The sequence below is a fragment of the Scyliorhinus canicula genome, chromosome 13 (assembly GCF_902713615.1).
Source record: "Scyliorhinus canicula chromosome 13, sScyCan1.1, whole genome shotgun sequence".
NCBI classification, from domain to species: domain Eukaryota; kingdom Metazoa; phylum Chordata; class Chondrichthyes; order Carcharhiniformes; family Scyliorhinidae; genus Scyliorhinus; species Scyliorhinus canicula.
Window position 1 is genome coordinate 66,081,271 of NC_052158.1, and position 21,513 is coordinate 66,102,783.

Genomic DNA, 21,513 nt, shown 5'->3' on the forward strand with positions numbered 1-21,513 from the left:
GACAGCTGCATGAACATATCTAACCAGAGCTGACCCCCTCTAATTGCCAGTGTCTTACAGTCAGTCAGATTAGATTTTTCCATAATTTTCAATTGATAGTCACAAGAGGCAGAGCTTTAACCAGAAATGACTTCTAGCCTATTGAATTCAAACTGATGTTGTGAAGGCAGCTTTACAAATTTTGACAATGTTCATGAAGATAGACTAGCTCTTTCGTATGTTTTGAAATGAATATTACTCTAGCAAGAGAGTAAAATAAAACATAGTTTAGTCATTGTCAAAGGCAGCTGTTTGCAAAGCAGAATTAAATGGGTTAACTTGACTCATTTTCCATGTGGAGAGCATGTTTTCTCTGGTGGGAGAATCTAGGACCAGGGGTCACTGTTTAAAAATAAGGGTTCACCCACTGAAGGCAGAGATGAGGAGAATTTATTTTCTCTGAGGGTCGTGAGTCATTGGAACTCTTCCACAAAAGGAGGTGGAATCAGAATCTGAATACATTTAAGGCAGGTAGATAGATCCTCGAGAAGCAAGGGGGTGAAATGTTACCGGAGTAGCCGGGAATGTAGGGTCGAAGTTACAATTGGATCAGCCACGATCTTATTGAATGGCGGAGCAGGCTTGAAGGGCCGATGGTCTCCTCCTGCTCCTAATTCATTTGTTCGTAGACATGAAGGTATTTGGTAGACAGCAATGTGGACTGACACAATGTAGATTCTATCCTATAATTCTACTCTTGAGATCTCAATGTCAAGTTAGACTATTCAATGACAAACAGAACTCGCATTTATAAAGTACCTTTAACTTAGAGAAATTTCAGGTGGCATGGTGGTGCAGTGGTTAGCACTGCTGCCTCACGGCACCAAGGTCCCAGGTTCGGTCACTGCCCGTGAGGAGTTTGCAATGAATTTACTGTGAAAATGCCCTGGTCACCACACTCCGGTGCCTGTTCGGGTACACCGAGGGAGAATTCAGAATGTCCAATTCACCTAACAAGCATATCTTTCGGGACTTGTGGGGCGAAACCGGAGCACCTGGAGGAAACCCACACAGAAACAGGGAGAATGTGCAGACTCCACATGGGCAGTGACCCAAGCCGGGAATCGAACCCGGGTCCCTAGCGCTGTGAAGAATCAGTGCTAACCACTGTGCTACCATGCCACCCTGGTACCAACCTTTGGTACCAATGTGTACTATGTCCACTGGCTGTTCACCTCCCCCTAAAGAATGTCCTGTAACCGCTCCGGGATATCCTTGACCCTAGCACCAGGGAGGCAACATACCATCCTGGAGTTTTGTTTGTGGCCACAGTAACACCTATCTACTCCCCTCGCAATCAAATCCCCTATAACTATTGTATTCCCGCACTTTTTACTCCTCCCCTCTGCAGCAGAACCAACCGTGGTGCGAAAAATTTGACTTGCTGCTCTTCCCCCACCCCCCTTGCTTTAGCTACCCTACAATCTGTAGGAACCATCCCAGAGTTCAAAGATTTTTGGAAAATGACCACCAATGGATCTATTTTTTCTCAGGCTATTTCCTCAAGTACTCTGGAATAAAGATCATCAGGCCCTGGAGATTTCTCTGCCTTCAATCCCATTAATTTCCCTAACACCATTTATCTACTAATACTAATTTCCTGCAGTTCCTCACTAAAACTTGTGTTTCTCAGAACGTCCCGGTACATATTCATATATTCCTTTGTGAAGACAGGCGCAAAGTACGAATTTAGTTCCTCAGCTATTTCTTTGTTCCTTGTTATGAATTCCCCCACTCCTGACTGTAAGGGGCCTACATTAGTTTTATCAATCTTTTTCTCTTTACATTCTTATAGAATCCTTTACAGTCAGTTTTTATGTTCCTTCACTATCTTAAACCTCCATACTGTATTTTCCCTTTCTTAATCAATCCCTTAGTCTGCCTTTGTTAATTTTAAGCTGTTCCCAATCCTCAGGTCAATTGCTTTTTGTACTAATTTGTATGACTCTTCTTTGAATCTAACATTATTTGTAATTTCCCTTATAAGCCATGGTTTGGCCAAAGTTCCCCTTCTACTCTTGCGCCAAATGGGAATAAACAACCTTTGGAGTTCACCTATTCCTTCCTCGAAATCCTGCCATTGCCTGTCCACTATCCTTCCTTTCAGTAATGTTTCCCAGTCCATCATTCTTTTCCAATTAAGGAGAAATTTAGAGTGGCTAATCCACCAACACTGCACATCTTTGGGTTGTGTGTGAGGTCCACACAAACACGGGGAGAATGTACAAACTCCACACAGACAGGGACCTGGAGCCGGGATCGCACTTGGGTCCTTGGCGCCGTGAGGCAGCAGTGTTAACCACTGCACCATCGTGCCATCCCTTCCCAGTCCATCATAGCCAGTTCATGTCTCATACCATCATAGTTACCTTTATTGAGGTACAGAACCCTGGTCTCAGAATCAACTAACTTACTATCCACCTTGATAAAAAATTCGAGCATATTATGGTCACTCATTCCCAAGGGTTCTCTCTCAACTAGATTGCCAACTAATCATTTCTCATCGTACAAGACCCAGTCCAAGATGGCCTGTTCCCTTGTTGGTTCCTCAATATATTGGTCCAGAAAACCATCCCACATACAATCCAGAAATTCCTCCTCTATTGTGCGGTGACTAATTTGACTCACCCAATCTTATATGCAGATTGAAGTCACTGATGTTGTCCATCAGGAAACCAAATCCGTAAAGAAATTACCAAAAACTGAAAGGCAATATATACAAGACTTGCTTTAAATGTTAAAAAAATAAAGTATCTTAATATCACAGTTTAAGCCTTTATTCCTAAAAACAAAAGCTAAAATGGTATTTTTTTTAAAAAAATTGGGTTTAAGGTGAGGGAGATTGGAAAAGATGCAACACAAATGAAGTAAAATTTGCTACTCTTAAACCCAAAAATTATACCACCCCAGTGGCAATTATATTGATCAGAGACATGCTGGCATTCAGTCCAATAGATCAAACCTTTTCAGGGAGCGATTACAGAATGGCGCCTCAAGCACTCTATATTTTAGTCCCAATGAATTAAAATGGAAACCCTGGTAAAACTGGAGGGATTGCAGACAAAGAATCAAGGTCAGAACTGGTCTAATCTGGCAAAATGGTCAAGGATTTCGGTCCATTCTTTTGTTAAAATTCATTGAGGTAGCTGCAAAGGCCCCTGGAATTCAATAACTGGCCAATCAGCCATGGATGGTTCAGAACCAACGGCCAAGACGGATGACACGGTCACCATTTTGACATGGTATCAACTAGGAAAAATATGCAAGGGTCCTTCCTGTTGATTCCCTTATTTCCCTTTATTTTTGCCATTATCATTTTTGATCTGCTTAATGCATCTTTAAGTCAAGCAGCAGAGAATGAGGAAATCAAGAAATTGCAACATAGTATATGGTGCGCCTAGTTTACAAACCTGGTGACTGTAATTATTGTGCCGTTAAGGGCCAAAAGACCACGGGTATTTTTCTAAGACTTATTGATTAATTCAATTGTGTTGCAACTCCAAGTCAAAGGGGGTTATAATTGACCACGCTCACGCCAGTGTCGCAACAAACACAACACACACATATATTGTAGAAACCATATCACTCATATAGAGCATGTCATTTTCCAGACAGGTTTGCATGATTGTTATAAAAGCTTGTACTGTTTATTAATGATCTTCAAGTGTATATATACAAGAAACTGCAACACAAACTACAAACATTTTACACAAGATCACCACACAACAGGAGCAGCCCGGACTTTACATACTGAGCCATCTCAGTTACAAACACTACTGGTCCAAACACATTATTTGTAGGATAAGAGGAGAGTGGTGTGTATGGGTGTTGGTGGATTTTTTCTTTTGAGAGGGGCAGGGGGAGGAGATGGGGATGGAGAGGGGGGGGGGGGGTGAAAAAAGAGGAGAGAGAGAGAGAAGAAATGCTTCAAAGTCTGACAAGAAACGTGCAAGCTTTTATTTTGTTGTCGTTTTTTAAAAAAAAACTAGTTATTTCACTTTTCAAAAGTTCTGATGGAACTATCATCACATCGTTAGATTCTGTACCTCACCAGCAAAGCAACCTGGTTTGGGGAGAAACAAGAACTGCGCTGTAAAAATTGACCGCTCAGTTTTACTGACCCCAGTGGAGGAGCATGGGATGCAGAGAACAGACTTTCTCTGCACACTGTGGACCATAAGTATAAAGCTATTCTTTATAACAGATTTTAAATTCTGTTGCACATCCTTTTGGGAGCCACACCAATCTCAAGATATATGGACAGTCCACCAGCAGATGGGTTTGATTCACAAACACCTCAACATTTTCCCCTGTATTAAAAAATGAAAAAAATTGTAAAGATTTTCTTTTTCTCATTGAGAAAATATTCAAGTAGTTCTCGAATAACTCCCAGGAGTCACTGCAGACCACTAACTGGGACAGACTTTTAGGACCATGAGTCATGTCCAACAAGCACCAAGGATGGCCATTAAATCCATCCACTCGAAGAGACTACCTCATTACCTGTAGAAGAGAACACATTCCATAGAGGAATAACACAAACTCTGATTGGGAGACCTCTTCCTCCTACATTGCACTTGCATCACCACTAACTGTGGGCATTGAACTGGGACCATTCTTCCCCTCCAATCTATAGCCATCCCTCTAATTTCAGCAGCTGACTGGGGTTGCTGATTGTAATGAGCATCTAGAGAATATGCATGCTTTCTGCCTTGTATACTAAGATAAGTAATGAGCTGCTGCTAATTAGGGTAAATGGATAATAAAATCCACTACTCCAAAATACAAAATTAACAGAGAAACCGCTGGCCAATGTGAATCTGAACGCCAAGAGTGTAGGAGGAGGAAGCCTTGCTGCTTCAGCTCAGAGAATGGCCTGTGTAACCATAAAATCATCTAAGTCGGGTCGGATGAAAATCAAAACCTTTTTGCAGGTTCTCTCAATTTTAAAGGGATCAGGGAACTTACAAATTCACTATATGCTGTCTGATCAACAATGGAAGCGCTATTGAGAAGGTGAATGCTTCTTTCGCTGTGATCTCTGGACACCGCAGCAGTGTTTTGTGTTCAGTGGAATCTATCCATCACCTGCGAACCTCTGCTTTATTCAGATACCAAACTAAACATCTATACAGTGGCTTTTAAACAGTTACTATCGGATACCAGGCTTTAGGACTTCTCTTTCCTCTTTAATTTGGACACCTTTTTGACTGTGCCATTTTTGTTGAGGAGCTTTAGAACTCTATCCTTGTGATCCAAAACCTTCATCATTGTGTCTTTAGCCTCAGTGATCTGGTCAATAACCAATTTGCAGCGTTGCATGTTCCCCTGTGAAAACAATAGTGCACAGCAGTGTTACAGAAGGTGAGGAACAGTTTTGAACACAAGAAGCTCCAGGGTAACTTCAAATATAGATCTCAATACCTTTTAAGAAATTTAATACCACAAGCAATGTCCATAAGCAAAAGTGGTCCAGAACACCACTGACTATCATTGGCTTACAGTATAAGAAAGTAGTGGCAAAAGCAGACAAATGCACACTTTCAATTTTGACTTTAAAAAAAAAGTTAATATTTGATATATTTCATGCTGTCCAATTCAGAGCCTCTCAAGATATCCAGTTCAGAAAGCAAGGCTTTGATATTATCATCACATTTATGATTTTACTAGTCATTGGACCAATTGGAAATAACATTGTACTGCCACCCATGCACCAAACACACTCCAGGTTGTATTGAGCTACATGGTAGCCTCTACCCATTTTTCCCCCAATTCTGGGATATTTGTATCCCTGACGAGGCTAGCATTTATTTCCCATCGATGGAGGTGACGCTGAATCTCTTCGAGTAGCAGCTTAATAGAAACAAGTGAATGGCTAGCTATTCCAGAGACCAAACAAGAGTCAACCACACAGTTGTAAGACAGACCAGGTAAAGGTGACAGGTTTCCTTCACTTTAGTGAACCAGTGGGATTTTACAACAATCCAACAGCTACTTGATCCCATTTCCAATCCTGTTATTAACAAACTGAACTGACATTTTCCCGACAGTCACTGCACTCCTCTCATTTTCTTCAAACGTTCCAATTTTTCTGAAGTTCATAAATCATGATGGGGTACAGCTGTGTTTTGGGATCCCATCCAGATGATTGTCCTCTTATTCTGTCCTCATTCATTTCCAACAGGTCTCCAATTTAAGGACTTGCTGATTCCTCTCCTTCACCTAATTCAGCATAGACCTGTAGACTTTGTGGTCGATCAAGCAGTTCCAGTATAGGTGTATTTGCCCCACTCAATTGTCAGGACCAATTATTTAAATTTCTCCCCATCTCACAATAATGTGTATTATTTTAGCTGCTTTGACTCACTTCCATACCAGGTAACTGAAGAGAAACTAGAATTTACTTAACCCTGTGCACAATATACATCTGGTGCATAATTAGTCTGCTCATGACAACAACCCAGACTACATGCCCTCCAATCAATCAGCAACATACCTGAATCAGCTCGTTGATTCGATGCATGTCATCATCTGCAGCTGCTTTCTTCTTTGGAATCAGACCCTCTTGCAACGAAGCCAATCGGCTGTACACATCATGTTCCAAACTAGTCTGCGCCATTCAGGATAGAGGGGAAGGAACAGACAAGGTGTAAGGTGGAAACTCAAATTCTAACACTGACAAGTAATTTTGAGTAACTCCTTGGATAAAATATTCAAAACTGGTAAATGACCAGAATGGATTTTTTTGTCCTCCTCAAATTTTCTCCCCTCCAACCCCCTACCCAAAAGATTTGCAGATTAAGTGGATTGGCCACACTAAAATTACCCCTCAATAGGAAAAAAAATTATTGGGTACTCTAAATTCTTTAAAAAACCTTCCCCTCCTCAGTGCATTATAAACACTAGGTGACCTCTCGTATCATGGCCAGGAGTCCAATCTTTGTATATGAATCTTAAAACAGCATCAACAACTGCAGTTATATACTATCCCTAATGTAGAAACAACAACCCAGAGAACAAAAGAAGCACAAAAAATATATTTTCCTTTGCCTTGGCTATTAAGAGATTAAACGCATATTCAATAAGTTTGGAAGAGAAGGAGATGGATGTTCAGAGGAAGGAACTCCAGACTGTGGAGACTAGACAGCTGAAAGCACAACTGCCAACCGTTGCCTGAAGTGAGGACAGATACAGTTGAGGGTAGAATTAGGAACAGAGAATTTAGGACACGTTAGCACTGGGAGGAAAAGACCGAAATGTAGAGGAAATTTGAAGTAAGAATTTCAAACAATGGATTGTAGGGAAATGATGTGCCAAAATGGAGCAGCAATAATGGGGTGCAGATGAACGGTGCGTTGGGGAGTAGGATATCAGTGGGGTTTATGGGGGTGGATTTTTAGGGGGGAAGCCAGAGGAGTAATTGGATAGTTGAGTCTGGAGCCGACAAAGGCAGGGATGAAGGATTCAGCGACAGATGGGGTAGACCGAGGTGAATGATATTACCATGGTGCAAGTAGGCAGTCTTTGTGACGGCTTCGAAATGGGATTAGGAGCTCAGCTTGTGATTGATTGGCTGTCCTTCAATCAGACAGTAGTTGGGAAGGGGATAGATATGATACAGAGCTTATAGAATGTGTGTGGAAGAGAGAAAGGAAGGAAGGGAACCAACTGCAACAACAACCCCCCCAACAAAAAAAAAGGAAACCCGAAGCCGAGGGAGACCCAGCAAGAGCAGAGGTGTAGGGGAAGTGAGAGCAACCTCAGGGTAAGGAACAGCAGCAGGGAAAGAGACACAGACAGGTGGCTGGAGGAAAGAAAAACACTGAGGCTAAGGGACAGCGAGAAGCAAGCAGCAGCAGCGAGGGTAAGGCGCATGAGCGGTGGACGCACAGGCAGGCGGCCCCACAAGACGAGACGGAGGTACAGGCAAGCCTGAAAGGGAAAACCATGGCGGACCAAGCAGCGGAGCGTGAGCAGGACGCAGCGACCAGCATAAATGGAGGAGCTCTGGTCGGAGCTCCAAGCAATGATGAAGGAGACGTCGCACAAAATGCAGCAGAGCATCGAAGGCCTGGAAAGGGAAGTGAAGGCGCAGAAAAAAAACGATGCTGGAGTTGGAGAGGGCCGCCTCGGACCAGAGCGACAGGGTGATAACACTAGAAGCCGAGGTCAAAAGGTTAGTAACGGTCCAGGGGTGCCTAAGATGGGATAGAGGGCAGAGACCCAACAGGCTATATCATCCAAATGATGGACAAGCTAATGGGAAAGGAGGTATTCCCAAACCCACCAGAAATAGACAGGGCGCACAGGTCGCTCCGACCCAAGCCCAAAGCCAGGGACCAGCCCAGCGCAATTATTGCGAAGCTGCACCGGTTCGAAGACTGGGAGAGAATCCTAAAGTGGGCCCGGCAAATGAAGACCATAAGGGTGTATCAGGACATTGGGGCGGACCTGGCCAACAAAAGGGCTGAATTCAACCAGGCGAAATCAGCACTGCACAAAAGCAAGGTAAAATTTGGGATAGTATTCCCAGCCAAACTCTGGGTAGCATTTGAGGGGAAAGAGCTGTATTTTAACACCCCAGCGGCGGCTGATGAGTTTGTTAGAGAGAACAAGCTGGGGGAGGAGCACCGCAACCGCAATGAAAGACACAATGGGGACAGAAAAGGAATGGAAAACCAGAACAAAGAGCAGATGACAGACCGCAAACAAGGACAATGGACTCATGAACTGTGCACATGTTCTATGCCTTCCACGAGACTATGCTGTCTTGCTTCAGAGCTGGTCTCCTCGCTCAATGCAATTGGGGGGGGGGGGGGGGGGGGGGGGGGGGGGGGAAGAGAGAGAGAGAGAGCGGAGCAAGGGAAACGCAGGTGAGAAAAACAAACAGGAGGATGTGACAAGGGCCAGTAGAAGAAAGGTTAAACAGGGCAAGAACTGGACGAATACTGGGAGGAGAGCCACACTACTGGCGAGGAGGGCCAGCATGGGAGAGCAGGAAGGAAGGAGGGCCGCGGCACCTTTCTCAGGGGAGGGGCAAAGCCTGGCAGGGGGGGGGGGGGGAGGGGAGGGGGAGAGGAGACTGGGGGAGAACGCAGAACAAGAGAAGGGCGAGATAGTGAAGCAGTGTAGACATAGGCCTCGGCGGGCATGGAGCAGGGAGAGGAACCAAGAGGGCACCACAAACAGCCACTCGAGAGGGCATCAGAGTGGAGGGAGACCCTGGAGCACACCCGCATGGCGTACACACAGCTGGTGGCCACATTGGGTGCCCCCTGAGCAACGGGAAACCCCGGAGCGCTGGGGCCCAATCCCATGGTGAGAGCGGCGACCCTGGCCATTTTGGACAGCCCCCTCGCAAAGGGAAACCCCGGAGTGCAGGGGCACATCCACCAGGTAAGTATGGGTGATCCCACAGGACTGGGGTGTCATAAACCATCCACCAGGATTGTTACCTGGAATGTAAGGGGACTCACGGCCACCTAAGAAGCCTAAAAGCAGACATAATCTACCTACCAGAGATGCACCTGAGGGAGAAGGACCGACTGCTGGTAAGAAAGGGCCGGGTGGGATAGACATTCCACTCATGCTACAGGACGAGGGCGAGGGGGGTAGCAATATGAAGTAGCAAAAGGACAAGGTTTACGGGAACCAAGACAGTTACGGACCCGGGTGATGGTACGTCATGGTCAGCGGTGTCCTGGAAGGGGCACCTGTCATACTGGTAAATGTGTATGCTCCCAATTGGGACGACTCAGAATTCATAAGGAAGACCATGGCAGAAATCCCCGAGCTTGACACACACTGACTGATTATGGGGGACGACTTTAACTGCGTGCTGGACCCACTGACCGACCGATCAAACCCCAGAACGTGGAGAAAGTCAGGCATGGCTAGGGAGCTAGGGGCCTTCATGGAACAGATGGGTCGGTGGACCCATGGAGGTTCCTGCACCCGAGAGAAAAGGAGTTCTCGCTCTTTTCGCAGGTGCACAAGGTGTACACCCGTATGGACTTCTTTGCAGTGGGGAAATCGGTGCTTCCAGGGATCACGGGAACGGACTACTCCGCGATCGTTATCTTCGACCACGCTCCACATTATATGGATGCGAGGTTGGAGACAGGCCGGGCCCAGCGCCCCACATGGAGGCTGGGCACGGACCTCCTGGCCAACAAGGCTTTCTGCCAAAAAATATCGCATGCCATAGGCGATTACATTAGTAACAACCAAAACGGGGAGGTCTCACCCTCCACGTTTTGGGAGGCACTGAAGGCTGTGATCAGAGGAGAGATCATAGCCTACAAGACAAGCAGAGATAGGGAAGAGAGGGTGGCCAGGCGACAGCTAGTGGACTCCATTCTGGAAGTCGATAGAAAATACTCCGAGGCCCCAACCATAGGGCTGCTAGCGGAGAGGAAAAAGCTGCAAATGGCCTTTAGCCTGCTATCCACTAGGAAAGCAGTGTACCAACTCTGCCAGACGCAGGGGACCTTCTATGAAATCGGAGACAAGGCTGGTCGCCTATTGGCTCATCAGCTGAGAAAGCAGCCAGCCACAAGGGAAACAACGCATGTTAAGAATAGCAAAGGCAGACTGGTAACAGAGCCAAAGGAGGTCAATCAGGCATTCGAGACCTTCTACCGGAGACTGTACACCTCCGAGCCCCCCAACAGGGGCGCAGGGATGAAACAGTTCACAGACAGACTGGAATTACCAGTTGTGAGGGAAGACAGACGGGGGAGCTGGAAGCACCAATAGACCTGGGAGAAATCATGGAGAGCATCAGCTCCATGCAGGTGGGGAAGGCACCGGGACCCGTTGGGTTCCCGGTGGACTTCTACAAAATATTTGCACCAGTCCTGGCTCCACACCTAAGGGACATGTTCGCGGACTCACTAGCAGGGGGCACCCTGCCCCCAACGCTAGCGCAGGCCACTAATACCCAAAAAAGATAAAGACCTGACAGACCCATTTCACTGCTGAATGTGGATGCGAAAATACTCGCAAAAGGTCCTGGCCTAAAGGCTGGAGGGCTGCTTACCAGAGGTGGTCGCAGAGGAACAAACGGGCTTTGTTAAGGCAGCTCACAGCGATCATCAGGCGGCTGCTGAATGTGATAATGACATCCCCCGGGGAGCGAACACCACAGGTGATTGTCTCCCTGGACGCAGAAAAGGCCTTTGACAGAGTCGAATGGAGCTACCTCCTCGGGGTACTGGAACGGTTTGGGCTAGGAGCAGGATTCACCGCCTGGGTGAGGCTCCTGTACAATACTCCCAAAGCAACTAACAACACCAGCTCTGAAATGAAATGAAATGAAAATTGCTTATTGTCACGAGTAGGCTTCAATGAAGTTACTGTGAAAAGCCCCTAGTCGCCACATTCCGGCGCCTGTCCGGGGAGGCTGGTACAGGAATCAAACCGTGCTGCTGGCCTGCTTTAAAAGCCAGCGATTTAGCCCAGTGAGCTTCCAGCTTCAGAGGGGAACAAGACAGGGCTGCCCCCTGTCCCCACTCTTGTTCGCGCTAGCGATCGAACCCCTGGCGATAACCCTGTAGGACGCGAAAAGCTGGAAGGGAATCCGGAGAGGGGACAGAGAGCACAGAGTCTCGCTCTATGCAGATGACCTGCTCCTCTTTGTCTCGAAGCCACAGGAGGGACTGAAGGCAAATTTGCAAATACTGAAAGAGTTTGGAACCTTCTCGGACTACAAATTTAACCTGGGCAAAAGCGAGACGTTCCCAGTGAACTCAAAAGGGGGAGGGACAGAGCTGAAGGGGCTCCCGTTCAAAACGGCCCAGAACAGATTCTGTTACCTGGGGATCCAGGTAGCTAGAGACTGGACACAGATCCACAAGTGGAACCTGACCAGCCTGGTGGAGGAAGTAAGAAAAGACCTTAAACGGTGGGGCTCACTCCCACTCTCCCTGGTGGGAAGAGTGCAGACGATCAAGATGAACATACTGCCACGGTTCCTCTTCCTGTTTAGGTCCATCCCGATCTTAATCCCCAAGGCCTTTTTTCAAAACATAGACAGGCTAATCATGGCGTTTGTGTGGGGGGGTAAGAACCCGAGAATTCCCAAACCGACACTGCAAAGAGGGAAAGTCAGAGGGGGCCTGGCTCTACTGAACCTACAATATTATCACTGGGCAGCAACGGCAGAAAAAGTGAGGGGATGGGTACAAGCACCTGACACAGATTGGGTACAAATGGGGGAGGCATCCTGTAAAGAAACAACCCTCCCTGCCCTGGCCACAGCAGCACTCCCATCCTCCTCAACAAGGTACACAACGAGCTCAGTGGTAGCGGCCACGCTGAGCCCCCATCTGCAACAATCACAGATTCCCCCCGCCATGCTAGATATTACCGTTAAAAGATGGAGGCGGGACGGGGGCACACTGACGGACGGGGACTTCTAAGTATGGCGCAGACTGGCGACACTAGACGAAGTGGAAACTAGCAAAAGGACAGGAATTGAGACACCTCCAAATAAAACACTTCCTCCGCAAAGAGACAGTAGAATACCCCGGGGCTCCAGAACGCACACTACTAAAGGACCGGATAGGCACAAGCAGCGAGAAGAGTGGGCTATGTGCGAAAATATACGGACACCTACTGGACAGAGCTCGAACACCATTGGATGGGACCAGACAAAAATGGTAGTACGAACTGGGGACAGAGGTAAGATGGGGACTCTGGAGCGAAGCACTGAGCAGGGTGAACTCCACCTCCTCCTGTGCAAGGCTAAGCCTAATGGAGGTCAAAGTAGTGTACAGAGCGCACCTTACCAGAACCCGAATGAGCAGGTTCTTCCCGGAGGTGGAGGACAAATGTGAGCAGTGCCAGGGGAGCCCGGCCAACCACACCCACATGTTTTGGGCTTGTCCCAACCTTGCTGGGTTCTGGCCAGCCTTTTCCGAGGCAATGTCCAAGGTTATGGGGGTGCGAGTGAAGCCATGCCCAATAGTGGCAATCTTTGGGGTATCGGAGCTACACAAGGGGAAGGGGGCTAACGCCCTCGCTTTTGCTTCCCTAATCGCACGCCGGAGAATCCTGCTCGGCTGGCAATTGGCAGCACCACCTACAGCTGCAGACTGGCTCGCTGACCTCTCGGAATTTCTCCATCTGGAGAAGATTAGTTATGACAACACAACTTGATTTACCAAGACTGGAGGAGGATGGTATGGTCAACCATGACAAACGTTGCAGAGAGGATGAGGGAATTATGCATCACAATTAGTCACAGATGATGCAATATGAGAGTTTAATTAGAATCCGTGAAGTGTACAGCTGAAAAAGTAATACATCACGGAGCCAAGGACTCGGGTTCGATCCTAGCCCCGGGTCACTGTCCGTGTGGAGTTTGTACATTCTCTCTGTATCTGCGTGGCTCTCACCCCCACAACCCAAAAGATGTGCAGGGTAGGTAGATTGGCCACGTTAAATTGCCCCTTAATTCGAAAAAAAGACTTGGGTACTCTAAAAAAAATTTTTAAATGAAAAAGTAATCCAACTTTGGGAGATTATGCGGAATGAACCCCGTATAACTCAATTGGTTAAATGACAGGGATTCATTGAGCAGGTAAACTCCAAGTAAAGAATATAAGGTCGGCATGGTAGCACAGTGGTTAGCACTGTTGCTTCACAGCGCCAGGATCTCAGGTTCGATTCCCGGCTTGGGTCACTATCTGTGCGGAGTCTTCACATTCTCTGTGTCTGCGAGGGTTTCCTCCAGGTGCTCACGTTACCTCCCTCAAGTTCTGAAAGACCATAAGACATAGGAGCAGAATTAGGCCACTTGGCCCATCGAGTCTGCTCCGCCATTCAATCATGGCTGATATTTTTCTCATCCCCATTCTCCTGCCTTCTCCCCATAACCCCTGATCCCCTTAATAATCAAGAACCTATCTATCTCTGCCTTAAAGACACTTAAAGATGTGCGTGTTAGGTGAATTAAACATTCTGAATTCTCCCTTTATGTAAGCCAGAGTGTGGTGACTAGGGGGTTTTCACAGTAACTTCAGCCTACTTGTGTCAGTAAAGATTAATTTTATAGCACCAAAAAACTCATTCTATGATGTACAAGTCTATAATTTAATATGGTCTTAGGGGTTAGGACAGTGTCATCCTCAATTTTAATATCTATATTCATGTTGGGTGATGGCACTTTGATTTACAGCATGGTCACAACATACATGTATGCTGACCCATATTTAAGCTACAATAATGATGAACGGCCACAGACCTGAAACGTTAACTCTTTCTCTCAACACAGACGCTGCCCAACTTGCTGAGTATTTCCAGCATTTTCTGTTTTTATTTCAAAACTCCGCCACCCACAGTATTTGCTTTTGTACTCATTTTAAGCTATTTTGCAATGTTATAGATGGAGAAATTCAACAACAATGTGTAACATGCTGCAGATGTACAATTGTCCAATAATCTGCCATTAGACATTTAGAGAGACCCATGTGAAGGTCAAAGAACAATGGAGAGTGGTTAGGGGTTCTGGAGACCGAAATGGTTGAACAATGTGACTCACGTTGAGAGAGAAATGGTTGAATACTGAATGTTTGTAGCATTCGAAACAAGGTAAATGCGTTGACGGCACGAATCATCGCGGATGTGTATGATTTAGTGGCCACTATAGAGACATAGTTGGAGGGTAGTCAGGACTGGGTGTTAAATATCCAAGGGGTATCAGACTATTCGGAAGGACAGATAGGAAGGTAAGGAGGTGGTGTAGCTCTGATATGTTAGGATGTCATTAGAGCGGTAGTGAGAGATGATATAGGTTCTATGGAAAAAAAGGTTGAATCCATTTGGGTGGAAATTAGAAATAGTAAGGAAAAAAGGTCGCTGATAGGCATAGTCGCTGATAGGCACAGTCTATAGGCCACCAAATAATATCAGTCGGGATGGCAATAAACAAATAAATAATTGATGTAAAAATGGTACGGCAGTATTTTAATCTACATGTCGATTGGTCAAACCAGGTCAGTTAAGGCAGACTTGAGGAGGGGTTCAGAGAATGTATCCACAACAGTTTCCTTGAACAATATGTAATGGAACCTACGAGGGAGCAAGCTATCCTAGATCTGGTCCTGTGCAACGAGACAGAAATAATTAATGAACTCATAGTAAGGGATGCTCTCGGAAGGACTGATCACAGTATGGTTGAATTTAAAATTCAGATTCAGGGCGAGAAGGTAAAATCCAATATCAGTGTCTTGTGCTTAAACAAAGGAGATTACAATGGGATGAGGAAGGAGTTGGTGAAGGTAGACTGGGAGCAAAGACTTTATGGTAGGACAATTGAGGAACAGAGGAGGACTTTCAAAGTATTTTTTCAGTGCTCAACAAAAGCATATACCAGTGAAGAGGAAGAGGAAGGACTGTAGGAAAAGGGCAATTCAGCCATTGATATCTAAGGAAATAAAGGAGGGTATCAAATTGAAAGGAAATGCATAGAAAGTGGCAAAGATTAGTGGGAAACTAGAGGACTGGGAAATCTTTAAATGTCGACGGAAAGCCACGAAAAAAGCTATAAAGAAAAGTAAGTTAGATTATGAGAGCTCAGAATATAAAAACAGGTAGCAAAAGATTTTACAAATATATAAAGCGAAAGAGAGTGGCTACGGTAAACATTGGTCCTTTAGAGGATGAGAAGGGGGATTTAATAGTGGGAAATAAAGAAATGGCCGAGGCATTGAACAGCTATTTCGCAGTGGAAGACACTGCCAAGAATTGATGGCAAGGAGGCAATGGCAGGTGAGGATCTAAATACGATAATTATCACTAAGGAGGTAGTGTTGGGCAAGCTAATGGGATTAAGGGTAGAAAAGTCTCCTGACCCTGATTGAATGCAACCCAGGTACTAAAAGAGATGGTGGGGGAAATAGCAAATGCGCTCGTGGTAATTTACCAAAATTAGCTGGGCAGCCCCAGCAGATTAAACAGCAAATGTGATGCCATTGTTTAAAAAAGGAGGTAGACAAAAGGTGGGTAATTATAGGCCAGTTAGCTTAACTTGTGTAGAAGGGAAATGCATGGATCTATCAAGGATGCACAGCATTCGGGATAATGTATTAGCACGGATAGAGAATTGGTTAAGTAACAGAAAGCAAAGAGTGGGATAAATGGGTGTTTTTCTGGTTGGCGATCAGTAGCTAGTGGTGTGCCTCAGAGATCAGTTTTGGGACCGCAACTGTTTACAATTTACATAGATGATTTGGAGTTGGGGACCAAGTGAAAATGTGTCAAAGGGGCAGCATGGTGGCACAGTGGTTAGCACTGCTGCCTCATGTCGCCAAAGTCCAATCCCGGCTCTGGGTAGCTATCCATCTAGAGGATGAGAAGGGGGATTTAATAGTGGGAAATGAAGAAATGGCCGAGGCATTGAACAGCTATTTCACAGTGGAACACACTGCCAAGAATTGATGTGTGCACATCAGGGAGTTTGCACATTCTCCCTGTGCTTGCATGGATTTCGCCCCCACAACCCAAAAGATGTGTAGGGAGGTGGACTGGCCATGCTAAATTGCCCCTTAATTGGAAAAAATGAATTGGCTACTCTAAATTTATTTAAAAAAAAGAAAATGTGTCAAAGTTCGCAGATGACACTGAGATGAGTGGTAGAGTGATGTGTGCAGGGGACACAAAGTCTGCAGAGGGATATAGAGAGTTTAAGTGAGTGGACAAGGGTCTGTCAGATGGAGTACAATGTTGGTAAATGTGAGGTTATCCACTTTGGTAGGAATAACAGCAAAATGGACTATTATTTAATAAATGGTAAAAGATTGCAGCATGCTGCTGTGCAGGGGGTCCTGGATGTCCTTGTACATGAATTGCAAAAAGTTGGTTTACAGGTAATTAAGGAGGCAAATGGAATTTTGTCCTTCAATGCTAGAGGGATGGAGTTTTAAAAACAGCTGTATAGGTTATTGGTGAAGCCACACCTGGAGTACTGTGTACTCTTTTGGTGTCCTCATTTGAGAAAGGATGTACTGGCACTGGAGGGGGTGCAGAGGATTGTCTCTGGAGTTAAGAGGTTGGCTTATGAGGAGAGACTGAGTAGACTAGGTTTATACTCATTGGAATTTAGAAGAATGAGGGGGGATCTGATAGAAACGTATACAATTATGAAGGGAATAGTTAAAATAGAAGCAGGGAGTTTGTTTCCACTGGCGGGTGAAACAAGAACTAGGGGGCAAAGCCTCAAAATAAGGGGGAACAGATTTAGGACCGAGTTGAGGAGGAACGTCTTCACTCAAAAGGGTTGTGAATCTGTGGAATTTCCTGCCCAATGAAGCAGATAAGGCAAAGATAGATAGATTTCTGAACAGTTAAGGAATTAAGGGTTATGGTGAGCGGGCAGGTAGGTGGAGCTGAGTCCACAAAAAGATCAGGCATGATCTTATTGAATGGCAGAGCAGGCTCGAGGGGCCAGGTGGCCGACTCCTGCTCCTAGTTCTCACGTTGATCTTATATTCTAGAAAAGAGGCAATCAAAGCTGCAACTAGGCAACCGGAAAGGGAGAAATGACTTATCAAATCTAGAATATCGTGGAGTGGGCCGACAGCACATGTTAACCATAAAGAATTACATAGGACAGCACTTGAAGTTTTCAGCAAGTGTTCGTCTCACAGGTTTGATGAACAGTAGCTTCATGGGCACAAGGAGTTTCACTGTAGCAATATATGTGTAACATGCAGCAGAATCCTCAAAATTGCCAAAAGTACTTTATGCAGAATTGGTGTTTATCCTTTTTTGATACTGATGGCCATTTCTTACACAAGGTAACAGCTTTCAAAGCAGTCTGTTTGAATTTAGCAGTGGCATCACTGGAATGCTAGCAGATTCACTATTAATAGCAGTAATCGAGAAATCTAGGGCAGGATCCAGCTCTCACAACTGAGAGGCTTCCTATTCTTATCTATATTGGGCAGCACAAGTGGATAGCACTGTGGCTTCACAGCACCAGGGTCCCAGGTTCGATTCCCCATTGGGTCACTGTCTGTGTGGAGTCTGCACGTTCTCCCAGTGTCTGCGTGGGTTTCCCCCGGGTGCTCTGGTTTCCTCCCACAGTCCAAAGACGTGCAGGTTAAGTGGATTGACCATGATAAATTGCCCTTAGTGACCAAAAACGTTAGGTGGGGTTATTGGGCTACAGGGGTGGGGTGAAGGTGGGGGCTTGGGTGGGTCGGTGCAGACTCGATGGGGCGAATCGTCTCCTTATGTACTGTGTGTTCTATGTTCTATCTAAAGAAAAAAGCCTTTGTGCCAATCTTTTAAATTTTAATTAGTTAAATTTAGTTAAAACAGTTGATCAAAAATGCCAATGGCGTCTACCAGTTAGAAACAGGTAGTCAGCTGAGATGCCAGCAGCAGTTTCAGAACGAATCCTTCTAGAAAACATTTTCAACCTGCTAGCTCACTTTTCAGGAAGTTAGTTTGGGATCACAATCCTAAGTGATCGCTTGCAACAATCAATCAAGTATCCTGTCTCGTACTCCAAATGTAAAATGTTTTTTGCGGTCACTGATCACTTGCAGACATCAGCATGAACACCAAATAATGGTGCACAATGCTTCTTGCACCGTTATAGCTAATGATCAGTTAGCAGCATTTAGTGGAGGTCACTGCGGACAACTGAATATAAAGATCACTCTATTTACAGAGCATCAGCAGCAAACTTAGATTCAGCTCCGTCGCATGACAAAGGCTACTTTGTGATAATGCAGTGATGCAAGAGGCTGGCATAATTCAACTGAGATGTAACCACATACCTGAACCACTTTCCTTATATACCTAAACTGGTGGGTGATTGGTTTGCATTAGAAGGGGTATTATTTTTTAAAAAATAGAGAGTACCCAATTCATTTTTTCCAATTAAGGGGCAATTTAGCGTGGCCAATCCACCTACCTTGCATTCCTTTGGATTGTGGGGGCGAAACCCACGCAAACATGGGGAGAATGTGCAAACTCCGCACGGACAGTGACTCAGAGCTGGGATCGAACCTAGGACCTCGGAGCCGTGAAGCAGCAATGCTAACCACTGCGCCACCGTGCTGCCCTAAAAGGGGTATTATGATAAGTAGTTCAATATAACATCTCCCTGTTAGCATTGCTGCCTACGGCGCTGAGGACCCGGGTTCGAATCCCGGCCCTGGGTCACTGTCCGTGTGGAGTTTGCACATTCTCCCCGTGTGTGCGTGGGTTTCACCCCCACAACCCAAAGATGTGCAGGATAGGTAGATTGGCCACTCTAAATTGCCCCTTAATTGGAAAAAATAATTGGGTACTCTAAATTTAAAAAAACAAAAAAAAAAAAAAAAAAATATAACATCTCCCTATAGAACTGATGTAATACTTCGGAATCTAGATTTCCAGCTTGAAATCAAAGACTCAGCACCATCCCTTCTGGTCACAGTGATGTCAAGCAGCTGATGCACACAAATCAACCCCAAAGAAATCTCAGCTGCATAAACACTACGTCTATTAAAACTTCAGTGGTAAAGCTATCAAAATCACTTTGAAGTTTGACAGTTATTTTAAAACTTACTGCAGATGGCAAGACAAGTCCCACTGCCCTTTATTTATTTTAAAGGATCCTGTTTAAATAGGATATATATAAATTGTTCACCTTAAATAAACCATTTCAACTAACAGGTGGCAGATTTTAAGACTTCAGAAAATGTCAAAACAGAAGGGTAGGCCCTGTGGAACATGCTCACACACAATCCCAAGCCCTGCTTCATAAGACACAGGGCGAACATGGTTGTTGGTACTTCTGAAACAAAATGCTGCCGATTACTGCTCCCCTGGTTTTATGAACAAAGAACCGACATCACCATAGTCAACCAACAATCTTATTTTTTTTTAAAAAAAGGGCCAACAGCAGTCCCGCAGTGTTATATACAAACCAATGCACAGTTCCAACCTCACTTACCAGCTGCATGAGTTGCGCAGCACACAGATGCACTTTCCAACCCTGGGCCTTGCAGACAATTCCTTTTTGATTGGCTATCTCCTGCAGTGTGGGCTTTTTCTCCTCTGCCATTAAACAGAGAGGACAGGTTAGTTATCTTGACAGATGCCTTTTCAACGTAGCAAGGAGCAAACAAGGTCAAACTGAAAGGGGTGAGAGACTTCCTGAACTTATTTTGGATCTCGTTTTTTTTTTTACAGCCAGAGGAAAAGAATCTTCCCTTTGATTATTTAAGGCCGATTCAAAACTGAATCTCACAAAAGGGCAATATCAAACCCCAGATATACTCCAGTCCCCAATCTTGCAAAATCTAAAACAAAAGCCATTTTCGCTGACCTTCCAAACCTGATTTTTACACTTTTGCTCATTAAAAAAACTCATCGTGGGTTGTGGGCCTCGCTAATGGGGCCAGCATTTATTGCCCATCCTAATTGCTCTTGAATAGAGTGGCTTGCTTGGGCATTTAAGAGTCAACCACATTGTTGCGGACCTGGAGTCATATGCGGGCCAGGCCAGGTCAGGACGACAGATTTCCTTCCCAAAGGACATTAAGGAACCAGATAGGTGTTTACTACAATTCATAATGGTTTCATGGTCATTATTAGACTCTTCATTTCAGATTTTTATTGAATTCAAATTCCACCATCTGCCATGGTGGGATTCGAATCTGGGTCTCTGGATTACCAGTCCAGTGACAATACCACCACACCAACACCTCCCCAAAGTAAGATTGAAGGAAAATGTGGCATGTCTGTAGCACCTTACATTTTCCAAAAGGTTACACACACAACCCGTGATGCTGAAGTGAAGTAATTGGGTTTAAATCAGTTGGTGTTCTCAGACAGAAGGTTGTGAGTTTAAGCTAGGACTTCAATGCAAGCTGACACTACAATGCAATCCTATGGGTGCTGCCTTGCTGGAAGTGATATAATTTGTATGATATGTTAAACCAAGTTCCAGTTGATCTATTCCAGTAGCCCAGGGGAATTGCAAAGTCATATTATAATACTTTTCCTGGCAAATAGGTCTCCTTTAGTAAACAACATCACCAAGATACCCAGTAACTGTGCACATGTTATATATTGAGTACATGATCTTTCTGAAGGTAAGTTAGTGGAGCACCACAGAGTTAAAAGCTTGATGAATCTGGTTCCAAACATAAAGCCATTTGATTTAGAAAGATCCGCTATTCATAATTGCCCTTTAAGCACAGACACGGCAGGAATTAGGGGAGAAAAAGAACTGACCTTTGACTTTCACATCACTGTATCTTTGAAAATGATGATAAGCTGCCTTCCAGGGGTTCCTGTAATGTCGAAGTAGCGTGACTGGGGGTCGAGGGCGGACAGGGACGTACCGCACACCCTCTTCATCTGCAACATAAATATCAAGATGGACTGAGGGGTTTCAAAAGTGTGGGCAACAAACAAACAGCATGCCTGAAAAACAGGCCACTCTAACCTGGTATCATCCTTTGGTGT

General features: G+C 45.2%; 1 protein-coding gene across 5 annotated transcripts in view; it reads right to left on the bottom strand.

Annotated features, from left to right (window-relative positions):
* Positions 1-3,659: 3,659 nt before the first annotated feature.
* Positions 3,660-21,513, bottom strand: part of LOC119975756 (histone deacetylase complex subunit SAP130-like) — a 94,450-nt gene continuing 76,596 nt past the window's right edge. For all 5 annotated transcript variants that reach the window (XM_038815575.1, XM_038815574.1, XM_038815577.1 and 2 more), the window contains 4 exons: positions 21,280-21,405; positions 19,994-20,097; positions 6,536-6,649; positions 3,660-5,367 (listed from right to left, as the gene is read on the bottom strand). In XM_038815575.1, the coding sequence (XP_038671503.1) occupies positions 5,209-5,367; positions 6,536-6,649; positions 19,994-20,097; positions 21,280-21,405 (503 nt within the window). In that variant the 3' untranslated portion in view covers positions 3,660-5,208. The remainder of the gene's footprint in view (positions 5,368-6,535; positions 6,650-19,993; positions 20,098-21,279; positions 21,406-21,513) is intronic.